The sequence below is a fragment of the Eptesicus fuscus genome, chromosome 6 (genome assembly GCF_027574615.1).
Source record: "Eptesicus fuscus isolate TK198812 chromosome 6, DD_ASM_mEF_20220401, whole genome shotgun sequence".
NCBI lineage: Eukaryota > Metazoa > Chordata > Mammalia > Chiroptera > Vespertilionidae > Eptesicus > Eptesicus fuscus.
The window spans coordinates 92,236,330-92,259,432 of NC_072478.1; the positions used below are offsets into that span (position 1 = coordinate 92,236,330).

The following is a 23,103-nucleotide window of genomic DNA, read 5'->3' on the forward strand; positions in this document are numbered from 1 at the left end:
GGGGGGGTGGGCAGTTGGGGTTGACTGGGCCAGCAGGTGGCACAGTTAGGGGTGATTAGGCAGGCAGTCAGGTGAGCCGTTAGGAGCCAGTGGTCCCAGATTGTGAGAGGGATGTCCGACTGCCGGTTTAGGCCCAATCTGGCAGTTGGACATCCCCCGAGGGGTCCCAGATTGGAGAGGGTGCAGGCTGGGCTGAGGGGACCCCCCCCCCCCGCCCTCCATGCACAAATTTTGTGCACTGGGCCTCTAGTTCTGTATAACACTATAATGGTGGATGCAATCATCATACATTTGTCAAAAGCCACAGAATGCACAATGCAAAGCATAAGCTATGGACTTCAGTTGACAATGATGTGTTAATGTGGGTTCATCAACTGTACCTCATTAAGGCAACATTTTGATCATGGAAATTGATAAGTGTTTTTGGGGCGGGGGAAGGAGGGTAGTTCTAAGGGAACTCTCTATACTTTCTACTCAACTTTGCTATCAACCTAAAACTCCTCTAAAAATAAACTTTGTTGAGAAATGTGTGCATCAGTCATCCTCCAAATACTTTTTTAGGCTCAGCAGGTTCAGCATTTACCAGACAGAGCAAACCCCATCTCAGCAGTCCACAGTATAAAACAAAGAAGGTTACCTTAGAGCAAACCCTCACAGGCCAAGGGACTTTCTGCTTTGCTTACTTTTACAACTTGTGGAAGAAAACGTTAGTTCTTAGGAAGCCCGGGACAGTCAGCTAGACAGCTGCGGGCTGGCTTCCTGAGAAGCTTTCGAACACGTGGCAGCGTCCATTTTTTCATTCCCAGGGCTGCCACCAATATAATGCTGTTGCCATGCCAGCCAGACACAGGAAAGATCTGCTATCACCCAGCGTCTGCCCACCTGTCCCGGCCCGCTGTTGATATTCTGTTTTCGTCTGTATCGTTTATGCTTTTCCAGAGCTCTCCTCACACAGAAAAAGGACAAAAGCTCTCACCTTTTCTCGCCAAGTCTCTCCAGGTCAGTGGTTCTCAGTCTCAGCTACACATTGAAATCATCTCAGAAAATTAAAAAACAAAACAAAGAGCCTATCTGGCCCCACAGCTGAGATTCTGATGGACTTGATCTGAGCATGCGTAGTTGGCCACGCTTCCCAGGTGATTGTAATGTACAGCCAAGGTTGCAAAGACGGGTCAGAGAGCCTCTGAGGTGCATACAAACTCCAGCCGGAAATATGAAGAGAATTCTTTTTAGCTCATAAAAAGAGTTTTTAAAACAATCAGCTCTTTCAACAATAAAAATAAAATTAAAAAGACACTCAGCTCTCCCCTCCCCACTCATTCCCAGGACACAGAGGGAGGGATAAGGAAACATTCTTTCAATTTATTCCCCAATTTTCATGGTTATGTAGTAAGCACCTACTGTGTGTAAGCTGGGTGCTGAGAAACGGCAGACGCTTCCCTCAGAGTGCTCAGTATACAAGGTGTCCTCAACCCACACATCTCTAATACAAAGCACTAAATTATAGGGTCACTATAGAGTCACTACTTATGCTTGTAGTTCGGACAGACTCCATTTGACAAGCCTTTGTCCTGGCTCAGAGGCTGTGCCAGCCAGAAAAAGGAAGGGGCTGTCTCTGTGATTCACCCAGATGTGCCCCACATGCTAGGTAGGGCCCTGGCCTCATGCAGAATGATTCAAGCTGGGCAATAGCACCATGCCTGGCATATTCGTCCAGTCGCTGAAGAGGGCTCCACGAAGCGTTCCCAGGGCTAATTCTGCCTTGGGTATGAGGTCCCGCAGGACTGGCGAGGCGACATTGGAGCTGAGCCTTGAGGAATGACACACCCAGTGAAAATACAGGCGGCAAGCTTTCCCAAAAATGTGGGTTGACCTGTGGGATGGAGAGTGGGTATCTGAGGCAAATATCACGACCGGAGAACATCTCTCCACTATGCCAGGCTGCAAGTTTGGGAAGAGTGGGTTCAGCAGCTACCCAGCCCAGTAGATCAAACTCTGACACCCCATCCATCTTCTTCCAGGACCCCTCTCCCGAGGCCAGGGTGCCCTCACACAGCCCTGTGAAAAGCCCCTCACTGCCAGGATGTAACCCTCTTCCCCTATCCTTCCCCTGCATACCCTCTTCTGTCACCCCAACCAACCAAACTGGCTTTTTATATGTAAACTTTGAACAGTGTCACTGAAGCACGTTAAGAAATGATGCATTTATTTTTGGCATAATTTGGTGATGCATAGCAGGTTTAACCCTTAACATATAAAGTGTTTTGTTTTCTAAGAGTGGGACTCTTTTCAAACAGAAGTGTTCATAGGGCCCTCTGCATCCAGCCCCTGTGAGAGACGGCGCCTGAGTCTCCAGCCCCATCTCTTTCCAAGCCTCCTCACTCACTTTGCTGCAGCCACATGGCTGTACTTGAAACACACTGTGCTTTCTCCCTCTTAATGCACAAGCTCCTTCCTGCCCCAAGGCCCTTGCATTGGGTGGATTCCTCCAAGTGGGTGCTTTGTTTGGTTTCAACTCAAATGTCACCTCTTTCTCAGAGGCAGTCCCTGACCAACCCTGCACCACTCCCCACACTCCCCACTCACATCCTTCACACCCCCAGGCATCCTGTGTCACCCTGATTTTCAACCAGGGGTGACGTTGTCTCTCAGGAGACATTTGGTAATGCCTGGAGACATTTGCAGTTGTCACAGCTGGAAGGGCACAACTGTCCCCTGGTGGATAGAAGTGAGGGATGCTGCTAAATATCCCACAATGCACAGGGCAGCCCCCAGCAGCAAAGGGTTATCTGGCTCCAAATGCCATGGTTGAAAAGCCCATCCTATCACCATGTTCTCATTCTCCTCAGTATTTACTGGTAGCAGAATTGATGGTTTGGGGAGCGGGGGGCTCCCTATTAAATGGGAGCTCCTTGGGAAGTGGAGTTCAGGGCTGTGCTCTACTCCATCCCCAGCACTTACCGGACTGCCAGGCACACTTGGCTCTCAAATCTTGCCCCACCTGCCCTTGTTCTGGGAATCCACCACAAGTTGAAGATGCCAGGCCCCAACTGATGAGCCTGAGAAAGGAAGTCAGTTTTCAAAATGAAAACAGAAATCACATTTATTGGCGAGTGTTCCTACAAGGAAAATAAGAGACTCACACTTTCATGTGCTCCCAAAATTATCTTCACGGTCATCAGCGAAGATTGGTTCTGCTGCTTCTTAAAGATGTGCAAAACTTCCCAAATTTAAAATACGGCCTAAATCACACCCATGTCCTAATGTCCCAGGACAGACTGTAGAAAATGAATCTCAACTGTTTCAAAGGATCAAAAACAAAACTCAATACATTCTATAATATTGATAAAATTACAGAAAATATTAATATTAGCTAAATGCCTCCCCCCCCTCCTTCCTTCTAACCCATTCTTCCTCTCAGTTATTGACAGTTATTTTCTACAGCATTAAATCATAGCCAAGTCCTGGCTGGTTTGGCTCAGTGGATGGAATGTCGGCCTGTGGACTGAAGGGTCCCTGGTTCGATTCCCGGTCAGGGCACATGCTTAGGTTTCAGGCCCCATCCCCAGTAGGGGATGTGCAGGAGGCAGCCGGTCAATGATTGTCTCTCTTCGTTAATGTTTCTATCTCTCTCTTCCACTCCCTTCTTCTCTAAAATCAATAAAAACATATCTAAATAAATAAATAAATCATAGCCAAATTACCCAATATCAACTTTTCAAAAAATATTATTCAGAAAGAGTGGTACTCTAGAGCAAGAGACTTATGAATGTAACATTGTTGAAATTATTTACTGAGCATTAATACTAGACTTGCTATTACTAAAAACTCAGCCAAAATAAAAGCCCTTTGCATATGTGTAGTATTTTTCACTTTTCAGCCTTCTCACAAATAACATGTCATCGTCATTAGAGACACCACTAGGATCTGATATAGGTATGGAATTATTATCTCTAATAGATGTAAAAACGAAGGCATAAAGAACAACTTGCCCTAAACAAATCCAGTGTTACTGGTAAGAGTTAAGATAGAACTCAAGTGCCAGTTCTAATTCTGTGTCCCCACACCCTCACAGGCCTGCCAGCAGCCATCCTTGCTCATGCGTTTCAAACAAATTTTGGAAGTTCTGGATTAAACAGTTAACCAGACTCCCAGAGCCTTTAGTGTGCCATCATACATCTACAGGAAAAGCATGGAGACTGGAAGCGGCAGCATAAATTCGAAGGCCCACAAGCCACGAAGCAGGTAACAAATGTGAGCTGCGGGTAAGGCAAGGGCTGGTGGGCTAAGAGAATGGGATGCCACCTAATGAGGCCCTGATTGCATAGGAATGCGGTCCAATGTTGCCAGGTCTTCCAGAAAAACTAAAATCTGAGCTTTAATTTGAAATCTCTGTTTATGCATGTTGTCTTGAATTTAAAAGAAAAACACTGTACTGGGAGCCCTAGCCAGTCTGGCTCAGTGCATAGAGCATCGTCTTGCAGACCCAAGCTTCTGGGTTTTGATTCCAGCCAAGGGCACTACTTCGGTTGCAGGCTTCTCCCTGGCCCCCTGCTCTGCAGGAGGCAACCAGTCAGTGTGTTTCTCTCACAGCAGTAATTCTCTTTGTCTTTCCCTCTCTCTAAAAATCAATGGGAAAATATTCTCAGGTGAAGATTAACAAAATAAACATATAAATAATAAATAAAAGAAAAACACTGTAGTTTGAACAAGATTTTTTAGACCATATAAGTCTCATCCCATTTGGGAAACCCAGTAGATAATGCTTAACATTATTATTTGCCCATTTAACCTTTATTCAGAGGCGCTATTAATTTTCTAGAATTCTGCAGCTACGTGTTAAAAATCTTGCCTTTAAAAACAAGCATCTCACCCTCCTAGACCAATACAGTGTGAGTAGCACTGAACCCCAAGTGTGAATTATTTCAGGATTAACTCAAATTGAAATTATTACCCAGCCCTGTGAACTATTCATGTACAGATGTTTCTGATATAAAGAGAAAAAAATAAATGTTTCTGGTGGCTAAAAATATCCTTACCTTTTTTGCTTTAACTCTCTTGGAAAAACCAAAAATTTAATGATTGTGAAGAAGGAAGAGCATTGGGATTTGATATGAAAAAAAAAGAAACATTCATCCTTCCATAATACTTTTTTTTCTTAAATTTATTTATTAAATTGATTGGGCTGACATTGGTCAATGTGAACATATAGGTTTCATGTGTAGATTTCTGTTACAAAATCTGTATATATTACACCATGTGCCCACCACCAAAAGATAAATCTCCTGTCACCTCATATTAGGATCCCCTTCTCCCCGTACTCCCTTCCCTCTGGCAACCACCACACTGCTATTTGTATTCAAAAGTTTCAATTTCATATCCCACATATGAGTGAAATCATATGGTTCTTAGCTTTTTCTGTCTGACTATTTCACTTAGCATAATGTTCTCAAGGTCCATCCATGTTGTTGCAAGTGGCGCTATTTCATCCTTTCTTGTGGCTGAGTAGTATTCCATTGTGTATATGAACCACATCTTCTTTATCCAGCCCTCTATCGCAGGGCACTTTGGTTGTTTCCATGTCTTAGCCACTGTGAATAATACTGCAATGAACATAAGAGTGCATATGTTTTGCAAATATGTGATTTTGAATTTTTCGGGTATATCAACAGCAGTGGGATTGTTAGGTCATATGGTAGTTCTAGTCTTAATTTAAGTGGTTGGGAACAATTTAGAATTTCAGTTGAAATTAGCAACACTCTCAAACAACACTATTATATTGGAAAACTTACTTTTCTAAGCAGAAAGCCTTTTTCTCTGTTCTTTCCCTTTCGTTTATCCTTTTATTTATCTCTGTCCTGCATCATCCTAAAAAATCATTCAGATTCTCTGACACTGGTCTATATGAGTGCCTGGAACTATGACACAAATATAGCAAAAATAGCATACATGTGTTAAATCACATGGCAATTGATTTTCTTACCCTGGTATCTACTTCATCCACTAAACATCCTAGCTCCTTCTAACTACTAAAAACCCCATCCTAGTCTCAGGGAAAGCACTTAAAACCTTATATTTCCAGAGCCAAAAAAGAAAAATGATCTAATGGGGAACCATACCAACTTTATTTCCCCACCAGGTAAATAAAAACCTGTGAACCTCCATGATTTGAAAACCTACAGTAACTTAAGAAATTTAACATTATAAGTTGCAAGAAAAAAATGCTTCCAAGTGAACTCATTTAAGTACCAAATTAGATTTTCTGATTTTAAGTATATTCCAATGTTTTATGGTGACCGAAGTATTGGTTCATTTCTTGTCTACCCAATGAGAATTCTTGATGGATACATGATTCATAAGGTCTAAACAGAATATACAGTTCTAAAGTGTTCAGTTCATGTTTGGTAGAGAGCTCTGCTATGTCCAGAAAGACTGAGCCAATTTTAGTATAGAAAATTAAGACGAATTACCAATAAGGGTGACTACACACTGATGAGCTAAAGACACTCTAACCAACATCACTGACATGCTGTAACGCCATGAAATATTGACAGAAAAATCATCCTGGAGCTTAAAAGGACAGACATGGTAAGATCTGGTCATTGCCTTCTGCAGTCAAGGGCCTAAAGCCTTGGAGAACCGCTGGTCTTAACGCACGTTGTAAAGCTCGTTCTTAAAGTAGATACTTTCATGTGCTTGGTAGTGCACTGCAGTTTCATTTTGCGAAGTTGCGGTCTGAGGTTCTTTGCTGCAAAAAGAATAATGTGAGAGTAAGTGAAAAGCAAACCACTTCTAAATAATGAACAGTACGTTTGTCTATTTGACCACCAGTGCCCCATTCACACAACCTATTGAATGACTAGAAGATTCCAGAGTTGTAAATATTAAGTTGTGGGAAAGTTTGTTTAATAAGCAGGGTTGAAAAAAAAATAGCAAAACAAAACCCAAGACGTATTCAGACTATTCTCTTTCAAGAGACCCATGTAATAGAATACAACAGTTGAAAATCTAAGACAGTTGTCAGACATGAAATGGAAGTACTAAATCAAGATGCATATTCACAAAGGTGGCTATGAAATGGTTTGGCTTGTGTTTTTCCAACTGTGGATCGTACTCTTTAGAGAGGATTATTAAATCTATATAGTTGTCTACTTCCTATATTTAGGATAAACAGAATATAAAATATCAGAGTGTGTTATGTAGTAATAGTGTTGTTTCACATAAGTGTGTACTGGATCATCATGTCAAAAATCTTACTGTGTCTTTATGGTCAGAATGTGAAAGCCATGAGTTAGATGACTTTCATAACACACTCACACAGCAAATGTATAAAAAGGTTATGTGTAGAGGTTTGATATAGCTATTGTTTTATAATTTGTAGATAGTGATGATTTTTATTACCTGAGCCTGCCCAGAAATGATATGAAATGTAGAGTCTTCACTCAACTCAGATCTTAAAAGGAACCAGGCATACATGTGAGAACCAGTTTAGGTGTCAAAAGTTCAAAATGAGTCAGTGTGAAATAGCTTCCCCAAAGGTGTCATTATAAATGCGCGCTCGCTCTCTCTCTTTCTCTCTTGTTTTTCTTGCTTTTTTTATATTTTACAATATTTTCTACAATGTTTCTTTTATAATTTATAAGAAGTAGATGTAAAGAATATGTTGACAGGAAAAGGGCAAAAATCAACTAAAAAGATACATAAAGACAATATTGACAGTGAAAGGGCAGAAGTCATGCTTTTCTGCCTTAAGAAGAATTTTTTCCCCCCTTATATTGCTGGAAGCAGGTAGTTAAATCTTCTATAGTATGGGTTCTGGACCCCGAAAGACCTAATATTGAGTCTTTTATCTGATGTATGGTATGAACTTGGATGTCACTTAATGTTTCTGAACCCGACTTCCAATGTATAAAGTGAGAATAATAGTGCCTATCTCACAGATTTAGTGCTATGTAGGCATTATTGCAATAATAGAAACCAACATTTATGGGGCACTTGCAATATGTTGGTTATTGTTCAAGGCAATGTCTATGGATTGGCTTATGGAACTAAGACAGAGGAAAGATTAACATCCAACAAAACAGAACTGGGAATAATGAATGGCAGCCTCAGAGGGATGGCTAGAAAATCAAAGAAAGACTTTGCTTAAAGCCCAAACTGGACTAAAAGAAGCAGGCTGATTGGAGTTGGTGGTAAGTAGGGGTTTCATACCATTACAGGTGTTTGTTTAGATAGATACAGGAGGTGGATGAAAGTAAAGGAGATTTAAGCTTTAACTGGGCAATAGGTTAGATTTACAAAAATTGTACATCAAATGCTTATGAGGCCAGATATCTAATGTAAAGTAGCAGAGCATGCTGGGTGTGGAACGACAGGGGATGGGGAACTATGCTTTTGCTCTACTTCAGCCTGGAGTTGTCTTCCTCTAGATCTTTGCCAGCGGCCTCCTATTCCATCAGCCACACAGCCCATTACCCTGGTCTACACCCCCCATGCTATTTGCCTGGAAGCCCTAAAAGGACCCTGGTAACTTGCTTATATGGTCTGTCTGTTTTGTTCATCTCTTTCAGTAAACAAAGCACTGAATGAAATCGAGAACAAACCAAACAATTCATTCAAATGTAATTTCATCTAACACTATTGAGATTTAGTTCCCTTAGTCTGAGAGTTTGGGATGGAAGTGCTATTTCTGTAGAAGTTCATGGCACAATTCCATGGAAATATAGAAAGCTAACAATATCACTGGAAGGTGTGGATAGTGATGGAGGAACCCACTGAACTAGATTTTTCAGGATCCAGAGTGTAAACTGGAGAGTTCGGGAGAGAGGAGAGGAACAGAGAGAATTATTTATTTATTTTTATGAGAGTAGAAACATCAAAAGGCATTGACACAAACCCTTCAAGCTTACCTTCTTTGCAACATCTTTCTTTTCCAACATAAATATTCTAAATTGGGGAAGAATTAAAGAGAAAATAAAACATGTCAGCCAAAGAGTTTATGAGATCTTTTCCTGACCATGTATATTACTTCTGCTATTACTTTAATATAAATAACATCTGTACAAAGCCAGAGGCGGAAAAAATTAAATTTAGAAGAATGTGTTTGTTTGTTTGTTTGTTTATTAATATGTTTTTATTGATTTTTCCAGAGAGAAAGGGGAGGGAGAGAGAGAAACATTGGCTGCCTCCTTCATGCGCCCTAGTGGGGCGGCCTCCTGCAAGCTCTCAACTGGGGATAGAGCCCACAACCCTGGCATGTGCCCTGATCAGGAATCAAAACAGCAACCTCTTGGTGCAGGGGATGACACTCAACCACTGAGCCACCCTGGCCGGCTAGAAGAATGTTTTTTAAAAAGGAAAACAAACAAAACTCAGACTAGGCTCTTTCCTGTGACTGCTGACTCTGTAGGACCCAAAGAAGCCCCGGTGTGCAAACTATCTCATGTTTATTAATGTTTTAGTGTATTCACACATATGCCCAAACTTACTTTCATGCAATTATTAATAATTATTTTTCATTTTCAAGAATAGATGATTGTGGTTCTTCCATGGAGGCCAGCTGAACATGCGTGCACGTGTGCGCAAACACACACACACACACACACACACACACACACACACACACTCATACAGAGCTGGTGGATGGCTAGTTTTTGAAACCCGTTGGACTAGCCTTGCCTGAAATCTGTTTTCCCTCCAATGTCTCATTTGCCTCTTCAGATAAGTGAGTGTTGTAAGACTCTCAACAATATTATCCTTCACTGGAGCAAAAATGAGGTCTTGAGGGGAAGGGAGGAGGAAGAGTGAACAAATCTGCTTAGTACAGTGGTTTGTTGCCTTCCAAATCCCAACTCCACCCACAAACTCTTATTTCGTAGTGTTTTATTTCTCCTATGGAGAACTTAAATTTCCTTTTTCTCTTTACAGGCCAATATTTTTAAGAAAAAACAAAAAAAGAACAAGGTTATGAAACAGGAAAGTTATGAGAAATCAAAAGTACGTGGTGTGTGAAGCTCCCAAGACCCATGCAGTTTAGCTCTACAGCCCTCACTTTGCACAGTTCTGAAATGACTTACTTGCGGGAACTATGGCAGCCAAAATAGTGAGCAATAATACCATGGCAATAATGGAGAGTCCAATGGAGACTGACTTATTGGTGCTGGAGCCTGGATTTTGTTTCAAGTCCGTGTGCTAAGGGAACATCAGCAGATTGAAAAAGCATCTTGTTAGAATTATGCACAGCAATCATTTCCTCAAATAATGTACTCATGCACATTCATCTTAATTGGCCCTTGTCTACTTCTAGATCATGATGGGCAAGACCAAATGATCTCCTGAGGTTGTAACATGGTGAAATTGTAAGAGAATTTGAAATTCAATGTGTATATAAGGTATTGAAAATATTTACATCACTCTTGAAGTGGGATTTACATGGGTGCATGTATTTGTCAAAGCTCCAACTGTATACTTCGAAGTGTGCTCTTTATTACATGTAAATTACCCATATTTTCAAAAGAAATCAATAAGATATTTTCATAAATATATTCTCTTCTGATATTAAAAAAGAAAAAAAAATGTTCATGTGTAAATTGACTTGGTGATGTTATCTGGATGTACTTAATTCATAAATTTGGCCATTGATGCAGTTCTTATTACTTTTTTTAACTATAATTCAAGATTCTATTTATGTCTATATAAATGGACCTGAGCCCTAGCCGGTTTGGCTCAGTGGATAAAGCATTGGCCTGCGGGATGAAGGGTCTCAGGTTTGATTCCAGCCAAGGGCACATGCCTGAATTTCAGGCTCGATCCCCAGTAGGGTGCATGCAGGAGGCAGCCGATAGATGATTCTCTCTCATCATTGATGTTTCTGTCTCTCTCTCCCTCTCCCTTCCTCTCTGAAATAAATAAAGAAATATAAAAACAAACAAACAAACAAACAAACAAATAAATAAGGACCTGAAATCAGCTACCCAAGCTTGGCCCTGGTTAACAGTTAACTTAAAATGCTATGCAATTGGTTAAAAATGCAGAATTTTGTTTAAAATCTCCTGGGGTGATTTATAAGGGATCATCCTCCTAGAAAAAGCCCCAAACATGCCAAGCATCATGCCAGGCCCCTTTACATAGTATAGCTCTAATCCTAAAAAGATCCCACATTTTATATTTTAACAGAAAGGAAGATCAGAGAGAAAGATCAAGCTTCTTGCTGCATAAAAGTGTAATCTCCAGAGTTAAAATCCTGGCTCTTTTAGTTGCAGTGAGATCCTCAACAAGTTATTATGCTTCTCTGAACCTCTGTTTCTGTGTGTCTGTCAACTACAGATTAAGTAGGGTCCTTGGGAAAGGAACTTTCAGACATTTCCAGAAAAACATGATGAGGAATAGCAGGGTAACTTAGCGTTTAAGCCATCCTATCTTTAAAGGGGAATGGTCACTATCTGGGAGGGAGAAGCTGCATTGGAATTACCTTACCTATGGTGGGGGGGGGGGGGGCGGTTAAAGTGGTTAGATGGAACATGCGATTGCTAAATAAGGCTTTACTTTTTTATAAATATTATATTGCATAAAAACTACATGTTTATTTTAGAATGTACAGCTAAGCATAAGAAAAGAAAAACTAAAATCAACTATAATCCTAACTTCCCCAAAACAACCATTGTTACCATTTTTATTACAAACTCTTTCAGTATTTTCTGTCTAGTATGTTTTTTTCTTAACATAAATAATGACTATATTCAATATATACTGTAGTATATATACTATTTAAAGTTAGTTTCACATAATAATAATAACAGTCTTCTCATGTCAGTAAATGCACTGCAATAATGACATTCTTAATGGCAATATGTGGGTGTGTTTAATTAATTAATTAATTTATTTATTTATTAATCCCTTACTATTGATCTCTGAGGTTGTTCATAACATTTTCATGATTATAAATGAACATCTTTTCTCATGCATCTTCATGTATTTGTTCAATTCTTCCCTTAACATAGAGTCCAGGGAGTTGACCTACTGGGTCAAAAACCTGCTGCATGTTTTTAAGATTCCAGGGAGACAGGCTGACATCCTCAAAATCAAGACACAAAAAGCCCATGATTCCGCTGTGACCTGTGATGAACTTGCATCCAAATTGCCTCTACTAAACCTAACCATCCTATAGCTGAGGTCAAGAACAACCTCACCATTCGGAATGTGCTTTTTTATTTTTTTATTTTTATTACTATTATTTTTAATCCTCACCCGAGGATATTTTTCCATTGATTTTTAGAGAGAGTGGAAGAGAGGGAAAGACAGAGAGAAATAAATATCGATGTGAGAGAAGCACATCGATCGGTTGCCTCCTGCACGAGCCCGAGCAGAGCCTGGGCTGAGGAGAAGTCTGCAATCGAGTACGTGCCCTTGACCAGAATCAAACCAGGGACCCTTTGGTCTGCAGGCCAATGAGACTTTATCCACTGAGCCAAACCACCTAGGGCAGAATGTGCTTTAAAAAAAAAAAATCGCATAAATCTGGCCATATAGCAATATAATAACCATTTCCATGGTAGCAATTCTGATATTTAAAAGGTATATACAAATTCAGCCCACATCCGTCGGATCAATCATGCCATACAAATTGGTAAAATATTTCATATCACTCCTATGCAGTGTTCACTTTGTAACTAAGGTTAACAGTAACAGTAATCTGACCCCATACAAGATCTGCCCACTTTGACTCAGCTTGAATTTCTCTTGCTATTGCAGGTTGTCATTTCTCACCACTTGTGAGCAGTTACCACCTTAACAGTTAACACCTTAGCAAGTCATCCTATGGGGAGGTTAAGGTATAGAAAAACTCTATAGTGGCCTCAAAATTTCTATATAGAAGCATTTGGGTTGGAAAATGATATCAGGGGGGCCTATGTTTAAGCTGCACACTTTCATTTACATAATATTTTTGTTTGGAACAGCTTCCATGCCACCACAGTGACTCAAAGCATGTTATTCCCCTAATGTTAACTCAAGTCTTCCTGGGAATGTTATGTTAACTCACTCTCCTTAAACTAGTTCATTCTTTTTTGTTCAAAGTTTTGGCCAGGAGAAAGTCTGTACTGTGTGAGTGTTGTGTGAATGTGTGTGAGTAAAACATGACTTACCAGGCATCTCTAACAAGCTGGTCTACTGTATCCATATGAACTTTACCAATTAACCAAAGGATCCCTATTTAAGAAACAAATTACTTTCTTCCTTGTCTCTTAACTAGAAAGAACCAATATGTAGCCCAGCCTTACAGAAGTAATCTCTAAATGTAACTTGCTTCCAGGGATACATACAAGTGAATATGGCTAATAAAATAGGAAGGAATTTGCTTACAGTTTTATTCCATTGCCAACTGCCATCTGAAAGTTGTGACACAGTGCTATTCCCATCTGCTCAACAACAACAAAAAAACATTAATTAGAATTATAAAAATATTGAAAATTTGCTACAAACACGTATTGGAAAAATGCAGCAGCAGGCATTGCAAGAATCATACCAACTTACTAGTGTTTAAATCTTTAAGATGTGTTTCTTAATCATTTTGTCATGGACCCTGTGAAAATGGACCCCTTTTTTCTTCTTTATGGAAAATAAATGCATTATATATAAAGTTTTATCTACAAGATCAGGGGTACAGAAGCTATTTTTGGAGCCAGGTTAAAAATGCCACTTATAGATAGATTATCAGTATTTTCATGCCAGTGAAGAACTGTCAATGAATGCCCAGAGGCCATATGCACATCTAAAGACCAAACTACTCTATTCAGAATGGACATTACATTGATTTTACATTAAAAGTGTAAGCAAAATGTACTAAGCTATCTAAGACAGGTGGCATGTAACTCCTACCATATATGTCAAGGTGCCTAGGCTTTGATCCAAAAGTACTTTAGAAAATACATGGGGCAGCAACCACAAGACCAATATATCGTATACCTAAAATCCTAATATTAAAGGGTACTATTCTTTAAGGGCTTTTCGTAAAAACATTATATTTATGTATGCATGCAAAATCTTTAAATGATAAAAATATCTTAATTTTAACTTAATCCTATATTTTAAATAACTAGTAGTTTTAGACAGTCTAAACTGAAAATGACATACAATCTCACTCTCTTCTTTCCTCCAATCTCTATCAATCCCCATACAAACTGACTTAGAAGTAACCATTTTTATTAGTTTCTTGTTTAGTTTACTTTTTAAAATAATTTTCCTATTTTTCAATATGGTTGACATACAATGCTATATTAGTTTCATGTGTAAAACATAATGACCAGACATCTAAGTAACTTAGGAAGTGATCACTCAAAAAATATAGTACCTATCTGATACCATACATAGTTATTACACTATTATTGACTATATTTCTTATGCTATACTTTATATCCCCATGATGTTTTGTAACTACCAATTTGTACTTCTTTTTTTAATCCTCACCCAAGGACATTCTTTTACTGGTTTGAGAGAGAGAGAAAGGGAGAGAAACAGATAGAGAGAAACATCGATATGAGAATGAAACATTGATTGGTTGCCTCCTGCACATGCCTGACTGGGGATCAAACCCACACCTGAGTATCTGCCCTGACTGGAAATCATACCCACCACCTTTCAGTGCATGAGACAATGCTCCAACCAACTGAGCCACACAGGCCAGGCTTCAATTTGTAGTTCTTAATCCTGTCCACCCCTTTTATACCCATTACCCCAAACCCCATCCCATCTGTCAACCACCAAAATGTTGCATCTATGAGTTTATTTCTGTTTTGTTTATTTATGTATTTCCTTTTTTAGATTCCACATATAACTGAAATCATATGGTATTTGTCTTTCTCTGTCTGATTTATTTCACTTAGCATAATACCCTCTAGGTCCATCCATGTTGTTGCAGATGGCAAGATTTTTGTTGTTGTTGTTAATCCTCACCTGAGTATATTTTTTCCATTGATTTCTAGAGAGAGTGGAAAGGAGGGAGGGAAAGAAAGAAGAGAGAGAGAGAGAGAGAGAGAGAGAGAGAGAGAGAGAGACATCTATGTGAGAGAGACACATCAATTGGTTGCCTCCTGCACATGCTCTTGACCAGGAATCAAACCCAAGACCCTTAGGTTCACTCTAACCACTGATTCACACTTGCCAGGGCACGATTTTATTCTTTATATGGCCAAGTAATATTCCATTGTATATATGTACTGCCTCTTCTTTATCTATTCATCTATTGATGGACACTTAGATTGTTTCCATATCTTGACTATCCTATATAATAAAAGGCTAATATGCAAATTGGCCAAACAGCGGAAGAACAGGAACAATAGGAACAACCAAACAACTGACCGCTATGACATGCGCTGACCACCAGGGGGCATGCACAGAACATGGCAGGTGTCAGCTGTGACAGGATGGTGGAGCAGCTGAGCAGGGATGCCAGACCAAGGCGGGGCACCAGTCGCTGTCATCGGGGTGAGCTTCTGGTGGTTACTAAAAATCCTTTGCTCCCTCATGCTGTGCCATGATCCCGCCTGGTGCTCACACCTGCTGCAGGTGACGGCTCTGCTCACTCCCGCTGCCAGCTCCAGAGCCGCCACTCACACCCACAGTCAGCGCTGGAGCAGCTGCTCGCACCCACTGCCAGTGCCTGGCGCTGGTCCCAATCACTTGGTGCCATCAGTGGATCAGTGGGTGCGAGCAGTGGCTGCCAACCCTGATCGCCCCTGAGGGCTTCTCCACGTCCCCCTGCTCCTAAGGGGCAATCGGGGCAGCAGTCACCACTTGCACCCACTGATGGCGCCAGCGCCCGCTGCTGGCGCTGGCCCCAATCGCTCCGTGCTGTTTGCGATTCCACTTTCAAAACTGAATGCCACCATTATCTAATCCCAACTGAATGTGTCCCTCTGTGAGTCACTGCAGGTCCATTTTAAATTAACCATCTTCCAGGAATGATTGGCAAAAGTAAAGCCACAGGGGGTCCCCTACAGATTGGCAACTCCTGAGTACAGTGGGTCATACACAGGAGGAGTCTTGCAAGGTTTGACCCTGTTTGGATACAGCACAAGGACACATAGTCAGCTCTTCTGCTGAACAAAGGGGTTCAGCATGTGGCACTCCCCACACTTCCCACTATGGGGCACAGAGTTAGCTGGGAAAGATGATAGGCTTCAGTATCACCTTTCTCCACCATGGGAAAGACAGCTCAATCTTCCCTTTCAAGAGTAGAAGGGATCTGCCAGAATGGAGAGAATGGGGGAGATTCTCTCTTTGGTGCCAGCATTGTTGTCCCCAACCCATCACTAAGTGTCTGTTTGTACCTGCAAGCCTGACAAGGCAGCAGAACAGCCTGCTGGGTGAATTTAGTCTCTGGAGCTTTGGCAAAATGTAAACACAAGTGGGCCATTTTGGTCGGGAGGTAATTGTTTTACAGCTCTGGCCCAAGGGAGCAAGCCCAGTAATAAATAAGGAGTCAAAACTGATTCATTTGATTTAGAAAAATCAAATGTGGGGGTTCCCAAATCATACAAGCTGCCTATGTTAGTCAGATATATGTACTCTGGACATCTAAGTAATAGTCATAGTTGCTATTGTAGCTATCACTTATCCCCCTACACCTATGTCCCAAGCTCTTCATCTCATTTAATCCTCACAAGGATTCCACAGGTTCAGTGATGTTCCATCCATTTTAGAAATGATGAAAACAGATTCAGAGAGGGTAAGACATTTGTTTCAGTCACATAGCAGATTAGAGGGGCTAGTATCAGCACTCATGTCACAACATGTGCTCTTAACTACATGTCAATGACTTTCAAATTGTGAATGCAGGTCTTCAGGAAAGAAAATGCAGTTACCTGTTGGGCAAGAAGAGTTCAATGATGAGCTGGTCGTACTTGTTTCCGGTGGTGTGGGAGGCTGGGTTTCTGTTGTCTGCACTGGAGAAGATGAGGTGGTTTCTGAAATAAAAAGGATGTAAGAGCTCTGTTTTATTTGTAGAGAAAAATCTCCAGCCCCAACAAAAATAGGCAACAAACCTAAAATTGGGAATTATCTTCAACTCTTTCTTAGAAATTTATTCAAAGATAACATTGAGACATTGCACTGCAAACTAAGGTTTTATTATCAGGAATAAATCTGATATAGATAATGGTCTGTATAGTTATCTATAGACAGAATTATTTCATACTTTTTATACTCTTAGGATCTCCCTAAATGCATAATGCCTATGACAGTGCATCTTATGTAAGACACCTGGTTAAGCTTTTATCCATACAAATAACATTTCATGTTCATAAAACAGGGCCTAGGATTTTAAACTAATCTGTCATCCCATCTTCACAATAACCCCAATCTGGATTTTCTGACATTATTCAAGTTCATGATTATTCACCCACACATCTTTCCAGGGAGACGCTCATATGTACCAGCATGGGATACATCCTCACAATACTTAATTCCTTGAAGTTCCTTCAAGGTGACTACATTGCCCAATCTCTCAACTTGGTAATGATTCACAACCCTCAAAGTCAGACTCCTGGTAGACCGTGACCCCGGCTCCTTCTGCAGTTGCATTCTGCTCACTCATTCTGTATGACTGATTTCCTGTATTATCTGACTCATCTTCCATTTCTCACCAAAAAGCTTCACTAAGAATTCTCAAGCACACCGCTATGCATCACTTGCCTCTTTACAAAATCTTTATGTTCCCTCCCTGAGAGCACCACAAAACTTAAGAGCAAATTAGTGGTGCTGGATGGGCAAGAATTCTCAAACCTGGGCTTTCCTTATTGCCTTTCCTCAGTCTTCCTGTTTCATCTTTCCCACCAAAATCTTCACATTTCAACATCAATCTGAACCCATTTATCTTCTGAACCCATTTCAAGTTTTCCTCCAATACTGAACCCTATAACAGGATGTGGGGATGTGGCTTTCATTAGGAACAAAGAACAGGGCAATATAAGAAACTCAGATAATCCGAGTCTATTCAACTTAGTTCTGTGCAAAAGGCCTCTTGACCTTAACTTCTTCCCAGAGTTTGACTTTTGGTGGGCATCTTTCTTTGCTCCCCTTCTCCTATAATCTTACATCTAACCATTTCATGCATATTTTAGGAAATTAACATGTGCTGAAAGCACTAAGGACAGACAGAAAGTGGATATAAAAGTAAATGTCTCTGAAATGAATTAGCTCCAGTGCTCACCTCCTTTCTGTACTGTAAATCTCAACTCTAGACTCAAACTCCTTAGGAAACTATCAGGATAATGATAAGGTTCAATTTAATTAATAATACAATTAACGTTCCTCAGGAGGTCACACAGATCTTTCCTTCTGAATCTCTGCTTTAAATGAAGTAAAAAAAATTATGTATGTTTATTAAACCAAGTTCACTAATCCTCACACTTTTACAGGCATACACTATGTCAAACTAAGTATAAAGAAGCTAAATCAATATTAAGAAAGTCAACTGATTCTCTAGTATGCTCAGCTGCCTGGAACAAAGCTATTTTTCTTATATACTTTTATGGCTCTAAAATCTGAGTCCTAACCTAAAGCCTTCTCCTCCAAACTCAACTCATCACCCAAATGCTTCAGATCCCTACTGGTTACCAGATAAATATACACAAGGCTCAATGGGAGTTAAGGAAAATCAATGTTCCATCAGATTTCTCTGGCTAAGAGGTTGAGACATTTCTGTTACTCTTCAGAATCCAGATCACCTCAAGGAGTCAAAGAGTTTGAAAGGCTTTGAGAATCTTCACTAAGTGTTATCTTTTTCATCTTAAAAATAGAAGGTTTGAACCTGAACTTCTCCTCAGGAGGCCAAGCTATATCCCCACCCATACATCAAATTATTCTCAATTCGTATTGCATCTAAACTCTTAACTATCAGAAACTTGAAGTATGTAGCCTGAATTGAAAAGAGGAGCCATACATTCTAAATCCCTAAAATCCTTAAATCAGATATTTACTTTGTCATCAGTATAAACAGCATATTTTAAAATTGTATGCTACATACTAAAGTAAAGAATGTTATAAGCAAAACTGTCACTAACTGACACAAAAAGGGTAATTATATAAAGGCTTTTTCAATGAGAGTGTCAGATAAGGACAAATTCATCCAAATATGACTTCAGTCCTCATGGTAGAAGCACCATCCTGTAGTTATAAGAACAGCCGCAAATTTAAATTAATGGAGCCTGAATCCTGACTCAACCACTTTCTACTCATATGTCTTTCAACAATGAACTTGAACGCTGTGCCCACAACTATAAGGTAGAACTGAATCACACCTATAATGCAAAGGGCTGTCAAAAGAATTAAGTAATATAATGCTTGCAAAGAACTTAGCAGATGGGAGATGGGTTAGGGGATGGGTGAAAAAGGTCAAGGATTTAGAAGTACGAATTAGTAGTTACAAGGATAGTCAGGGGGATGTAAACTACAGCACAGGCAATATAGTCAGTAATATTGTAATAACTATATATAGTGTCACATGGATACTAGATTTACCAGGGTGATCAATGCGAAACTTACATAGATGTCTAATCATGGGGTTATACACCTAAAACTAATATAATACTGCATGTCAACTGTAATTTAAAATAATAAGTAAATTAAAATTTGTAAAATGGAGTAAAGAGAACTTTGCATGAATTCTGTCACACAGGGTCATCTTGATGAAGCCTTACCTGCCACATGAGGCTCCAACCTCAGAGTGGATAAAGGATCTCCACTTCCAGCTCCCAGATCTCATTAAGCAGACACTTATTTATATTTTTCTGATAAACCTGTGCTCAACCGAACCAAATCTACACCATTCTCATTAGATGTCAAAGATAAATGAAATGGTCTGAGGCCCTAGCTGGTTTGGCTGAGTGGAAAGAACATCAGCCTGTGGATTAAAAGGTCCAGGGTTCGATTCCAGTCAAGGGCTTATACCTTGGTTGCAGGCTCCTCCCCAGCCCAGGCTCTGGTCAGGATGGATGCAGGAGGCAACCAATCTATGTGTTTCTCTTACATTGATGTTTCTCTCTCTTTCCCTCTCTTCCACTCTCTCTAAAAATCAATGGAAAAATATCCTTGAGTGAAGATAAAACAAAATAAAAAAGATAAATGGTCTGGGGATTTGGAGGCTAATAATTAATCCCCTGGAGAATCTGATATTTAAAAAACTATGGGTCTCTTGACTTGGAAAATATTTATAGATACAAAGGAAACACGTAATCTGGAATGAGGATTGTCAGCTACTGTGAAGCTCACGTTTCTAACCCAAGGAAGAACATTAATCCTAGATTATACTTCCACCTTATGATAATAGCCTGAGTGGTCTACCTCCTCTCATTGGATGGCCTCTGGGCTCAAAAACACATCACTATCTTTCTTGGGATATTCTGCAGGTGAACTAGTGCTATAGCAGAGGAGGAGACCCCAGGTGATCTTGGAACACTGGTGAGCTCAGGTGGAGCTAGAAACCCACATGACAATGAAAATAAATCCAGCAGAAGCAAGAGCTTTGTGCTGGGCCTGAACATCAACAAAACCAATGAGAGACTATGTCCTCCTCCAGAATTGGGCACTAATCTCCCCTGAGCTCAGAGTTCCTGTCCTTGCTCAAATACACTCTGACAGGGGAGGGCTTGAAGTCACACTGGAAAAAAGAAATCAGCTGTATGAGAAAGTGTATTTCCAGGGGTTTCACAGGTGAAAAAGGAACCCTGTAATTTACACTGAAGCACTCTGAAGACCAGCCATGCATATCAGATGTATGTATCTTCATAGACACGCGTGAGGTGGGGAAAATGTCTAGAACATGAGGACAGACTCTCATTAGCCTATCCCTACTTCCTGGCATAACCTAGACTTTCCTCATAAACCTGTGCTCCACTAGGCCAAATCCTCACCATCTGCATTAGATGTCCAAGATTAGTGATCTGCGGCTTTTGGAAATAAAAAATTCTTTTGAGAATATGACTTGTTTAAAAAAATAAGTCCTCTCACTCTAAAAGTACTTACAGTTTAAAAATAAAAAGTGCATGTATATGGAACACAGATTCAAAGACACTGTGAGGCCCACCTTTAGAAACCAAGAAGGAATTCATACCCTAGATCAGTGATGGCGAACCTATGACACGCGTGTCAGCACTGACACGCATAGCCATTTCTGATGACATGCGGCCGCGTGCCGAGAATGAAATATTTGCTGCTCCTGAGGATGAAACATTTGCGACTAGAGTCTTGGAGTTAGTTTTTTCCTCAAAGTGACACACTACCCAAGTTATGCTCAGTTTTTTGGCGAAGTTTGACACACCAAGCTCAAAAGGTTGCCCATCACTGCCCTAGATTGTAACTCTGCCTTATCATATGCCCTTGGCAGTCTACATCCTCTCATTAGAAGGCCAAGGGCTGGCCCTAGCCAGTTTGGCTCAGTGGATAAAGTGTTGGCCTGCAGACTGAAGGGTTCAATTCTGGTCAAGGGCACATGCCCACGTTTTGGGCTCTATCCCCAATAGGAGGTGTACAGGAGGCAGCCAGTCAATGATTCTCTCTCATCATTCATGTGTGTTTTTCCTCTCTCTCTCCCTCTCCTTCCTCTCTGAAATCAATAAAAATATAAAAAAATAAAATAAAAAAGAAGGCCAAGGGCTGAAACACATATCAGTTTACCTGTCTTGAATTTCCGCTGACCTCCTGCTGGCTTTGTAGAAGGAGACATGGAGACCATAGGTGATGTTGGGCCCATAGTGACCTTAGGTGGAGCTAGAAATCAACATGAAAGCAAGCATTAATCAAGCAGCAGAAAATGAGAGCTTTGTGCTGGGCCCACACGCACAAACATCCAATGAGAGACTGTCCCCTGCAGAATTGGGCACTAATCTCCCCTGAGCTCAAAGTCCCTGTCCTTAGTCTACTGGAATCTGACAGGGCTGGGATTGAGGACCAGCCTTCAAAAAAGAAACAGCTGCATTGAAAAGTATAGATTCCAGGCATTTCAGATGTGAAAAAGGTTACTCGGATTATGCACTGAAGCACTTTGAAGACACCAGCCATGTGTATCAGATTTACATATCCTTCTACACACTGGTGAGATGGGGAAAGTGTCCAGGGCCAGGACATGACTTTGTCCTCTCTGTGGTGAATGACTAAGCTCTACACAGTGGTTCCAGGCCCAGAATGTTTACCCAATAAATAGCATTCATTTTAGTCAGTCCTGAGATTACCCTCCCAGGAGTCCTGCACCCTAATTGAGGATTAACACACAACCACAGCACATGCAAGATAACACAGAGGATTTATGCATTAGACATTTGGCTAGAAGTAGGACTTGACCATTTAATGCTTCTTCCCATTTCAGAGATAACAACAGCTAATGACTTTGGCTCTTTGCAGGGTAGAGGTGTATAGGTGTTCAAACCACTTTTGAAAGGTGTTAGAGCTATCCAGAGAGAGAGCTGAAACCAGAATTAAGTCTAAACACAGTGTCTGGCACAGAAGCCAATCAATGAAGGCCTGATCTACAATGTGTGTTTTATTTCTCACCAGGCACCTTTTATCCTGCAAGAAGTTTCCTCAAATTGCAATTCTAACTAGGAAGGAAAACTTTGCATAGGAAATCATAGAATTGAAATCTCTTCTTTTGGAAGGTCCAATTTAATTTGGAACTGAGCCAAATTTTACCTTGAAGAAGAAAAAATTGTTTTTAACAAGTATTTGTGAGTGTCAGCAAACTTTATGTCAGCCGGATAGTACATGTTTAGGTTCTGGTGGCCCAGTGGTCTCAGTGGCAATTGTTCAACTCTGTTAATATGAATGTAATCATAGACAAGATGGTATAATGAATGGGTATGACTTTTCCAATAAAACTTTATTCATAAAACAGTTAGTGAGATTTTTTTTCAATATGTTCTGGCTCTGGGCTATAGTTTGCTGACCCTGATATAAGAAGGTGTGATCATTGGGTTGTAAAAAGATTACATTCCAATCCCCTCCCTCCAGTTTAAAATCTAATCTAGAGAAAAAAGCTAGCATACAAAAAAATCTGATCAAAGGATCATCAGGAAAAATAAAGAGGAGGAAACCTAGTCAAATTGTCTAATCAGC

At 40.4% G+C, this 23,103-nt stretch overlaps 1 protein-coding gene across 1 annotated transcript in view; it reads right to left on the reverse strand.

The window, feature by feature from the left end:
• Positions 1-1,662: 1,662 nt before the first annotated feature.
• LOC114235362 (hepatitis A virus cellular receptor 1 homolog) overlaps positions 1,663-23,103 on the reverse strand; it is a 79,636-nt gene continuing 58,195 nt past the window's right edge. Inside the window, exons 9-15 of the mRNA XM_054716750.1 lie at positions 16,860-16,961; positions 13,360-13,415; positions 10,077-10,191; positions 8,910-8,946; positions 6,658-6,748; positions 2,962-3,119; positions 1,663-1,810 (exon numbers count right to left, since the gene is read on the reverse strand). Coding sequence (XP_054572725.1) covers positions 1,663-1,810; positions 2,962-3,119; positions 6,658-6,748; positions 8,910-8,946; positions 10,077-10,191; positions 13,360-13,415; positions 16,860-16,961 — 707 coding nt within the window. The remainder of the gene's footprint in view (positions 1,811-2,961; positions 3,120-6,657; positions 6,749-8,909; positions 8,947-10,076; positions 10,192-13,359; positions 13,416-16,859; positions 16,962-23,103) is intronic.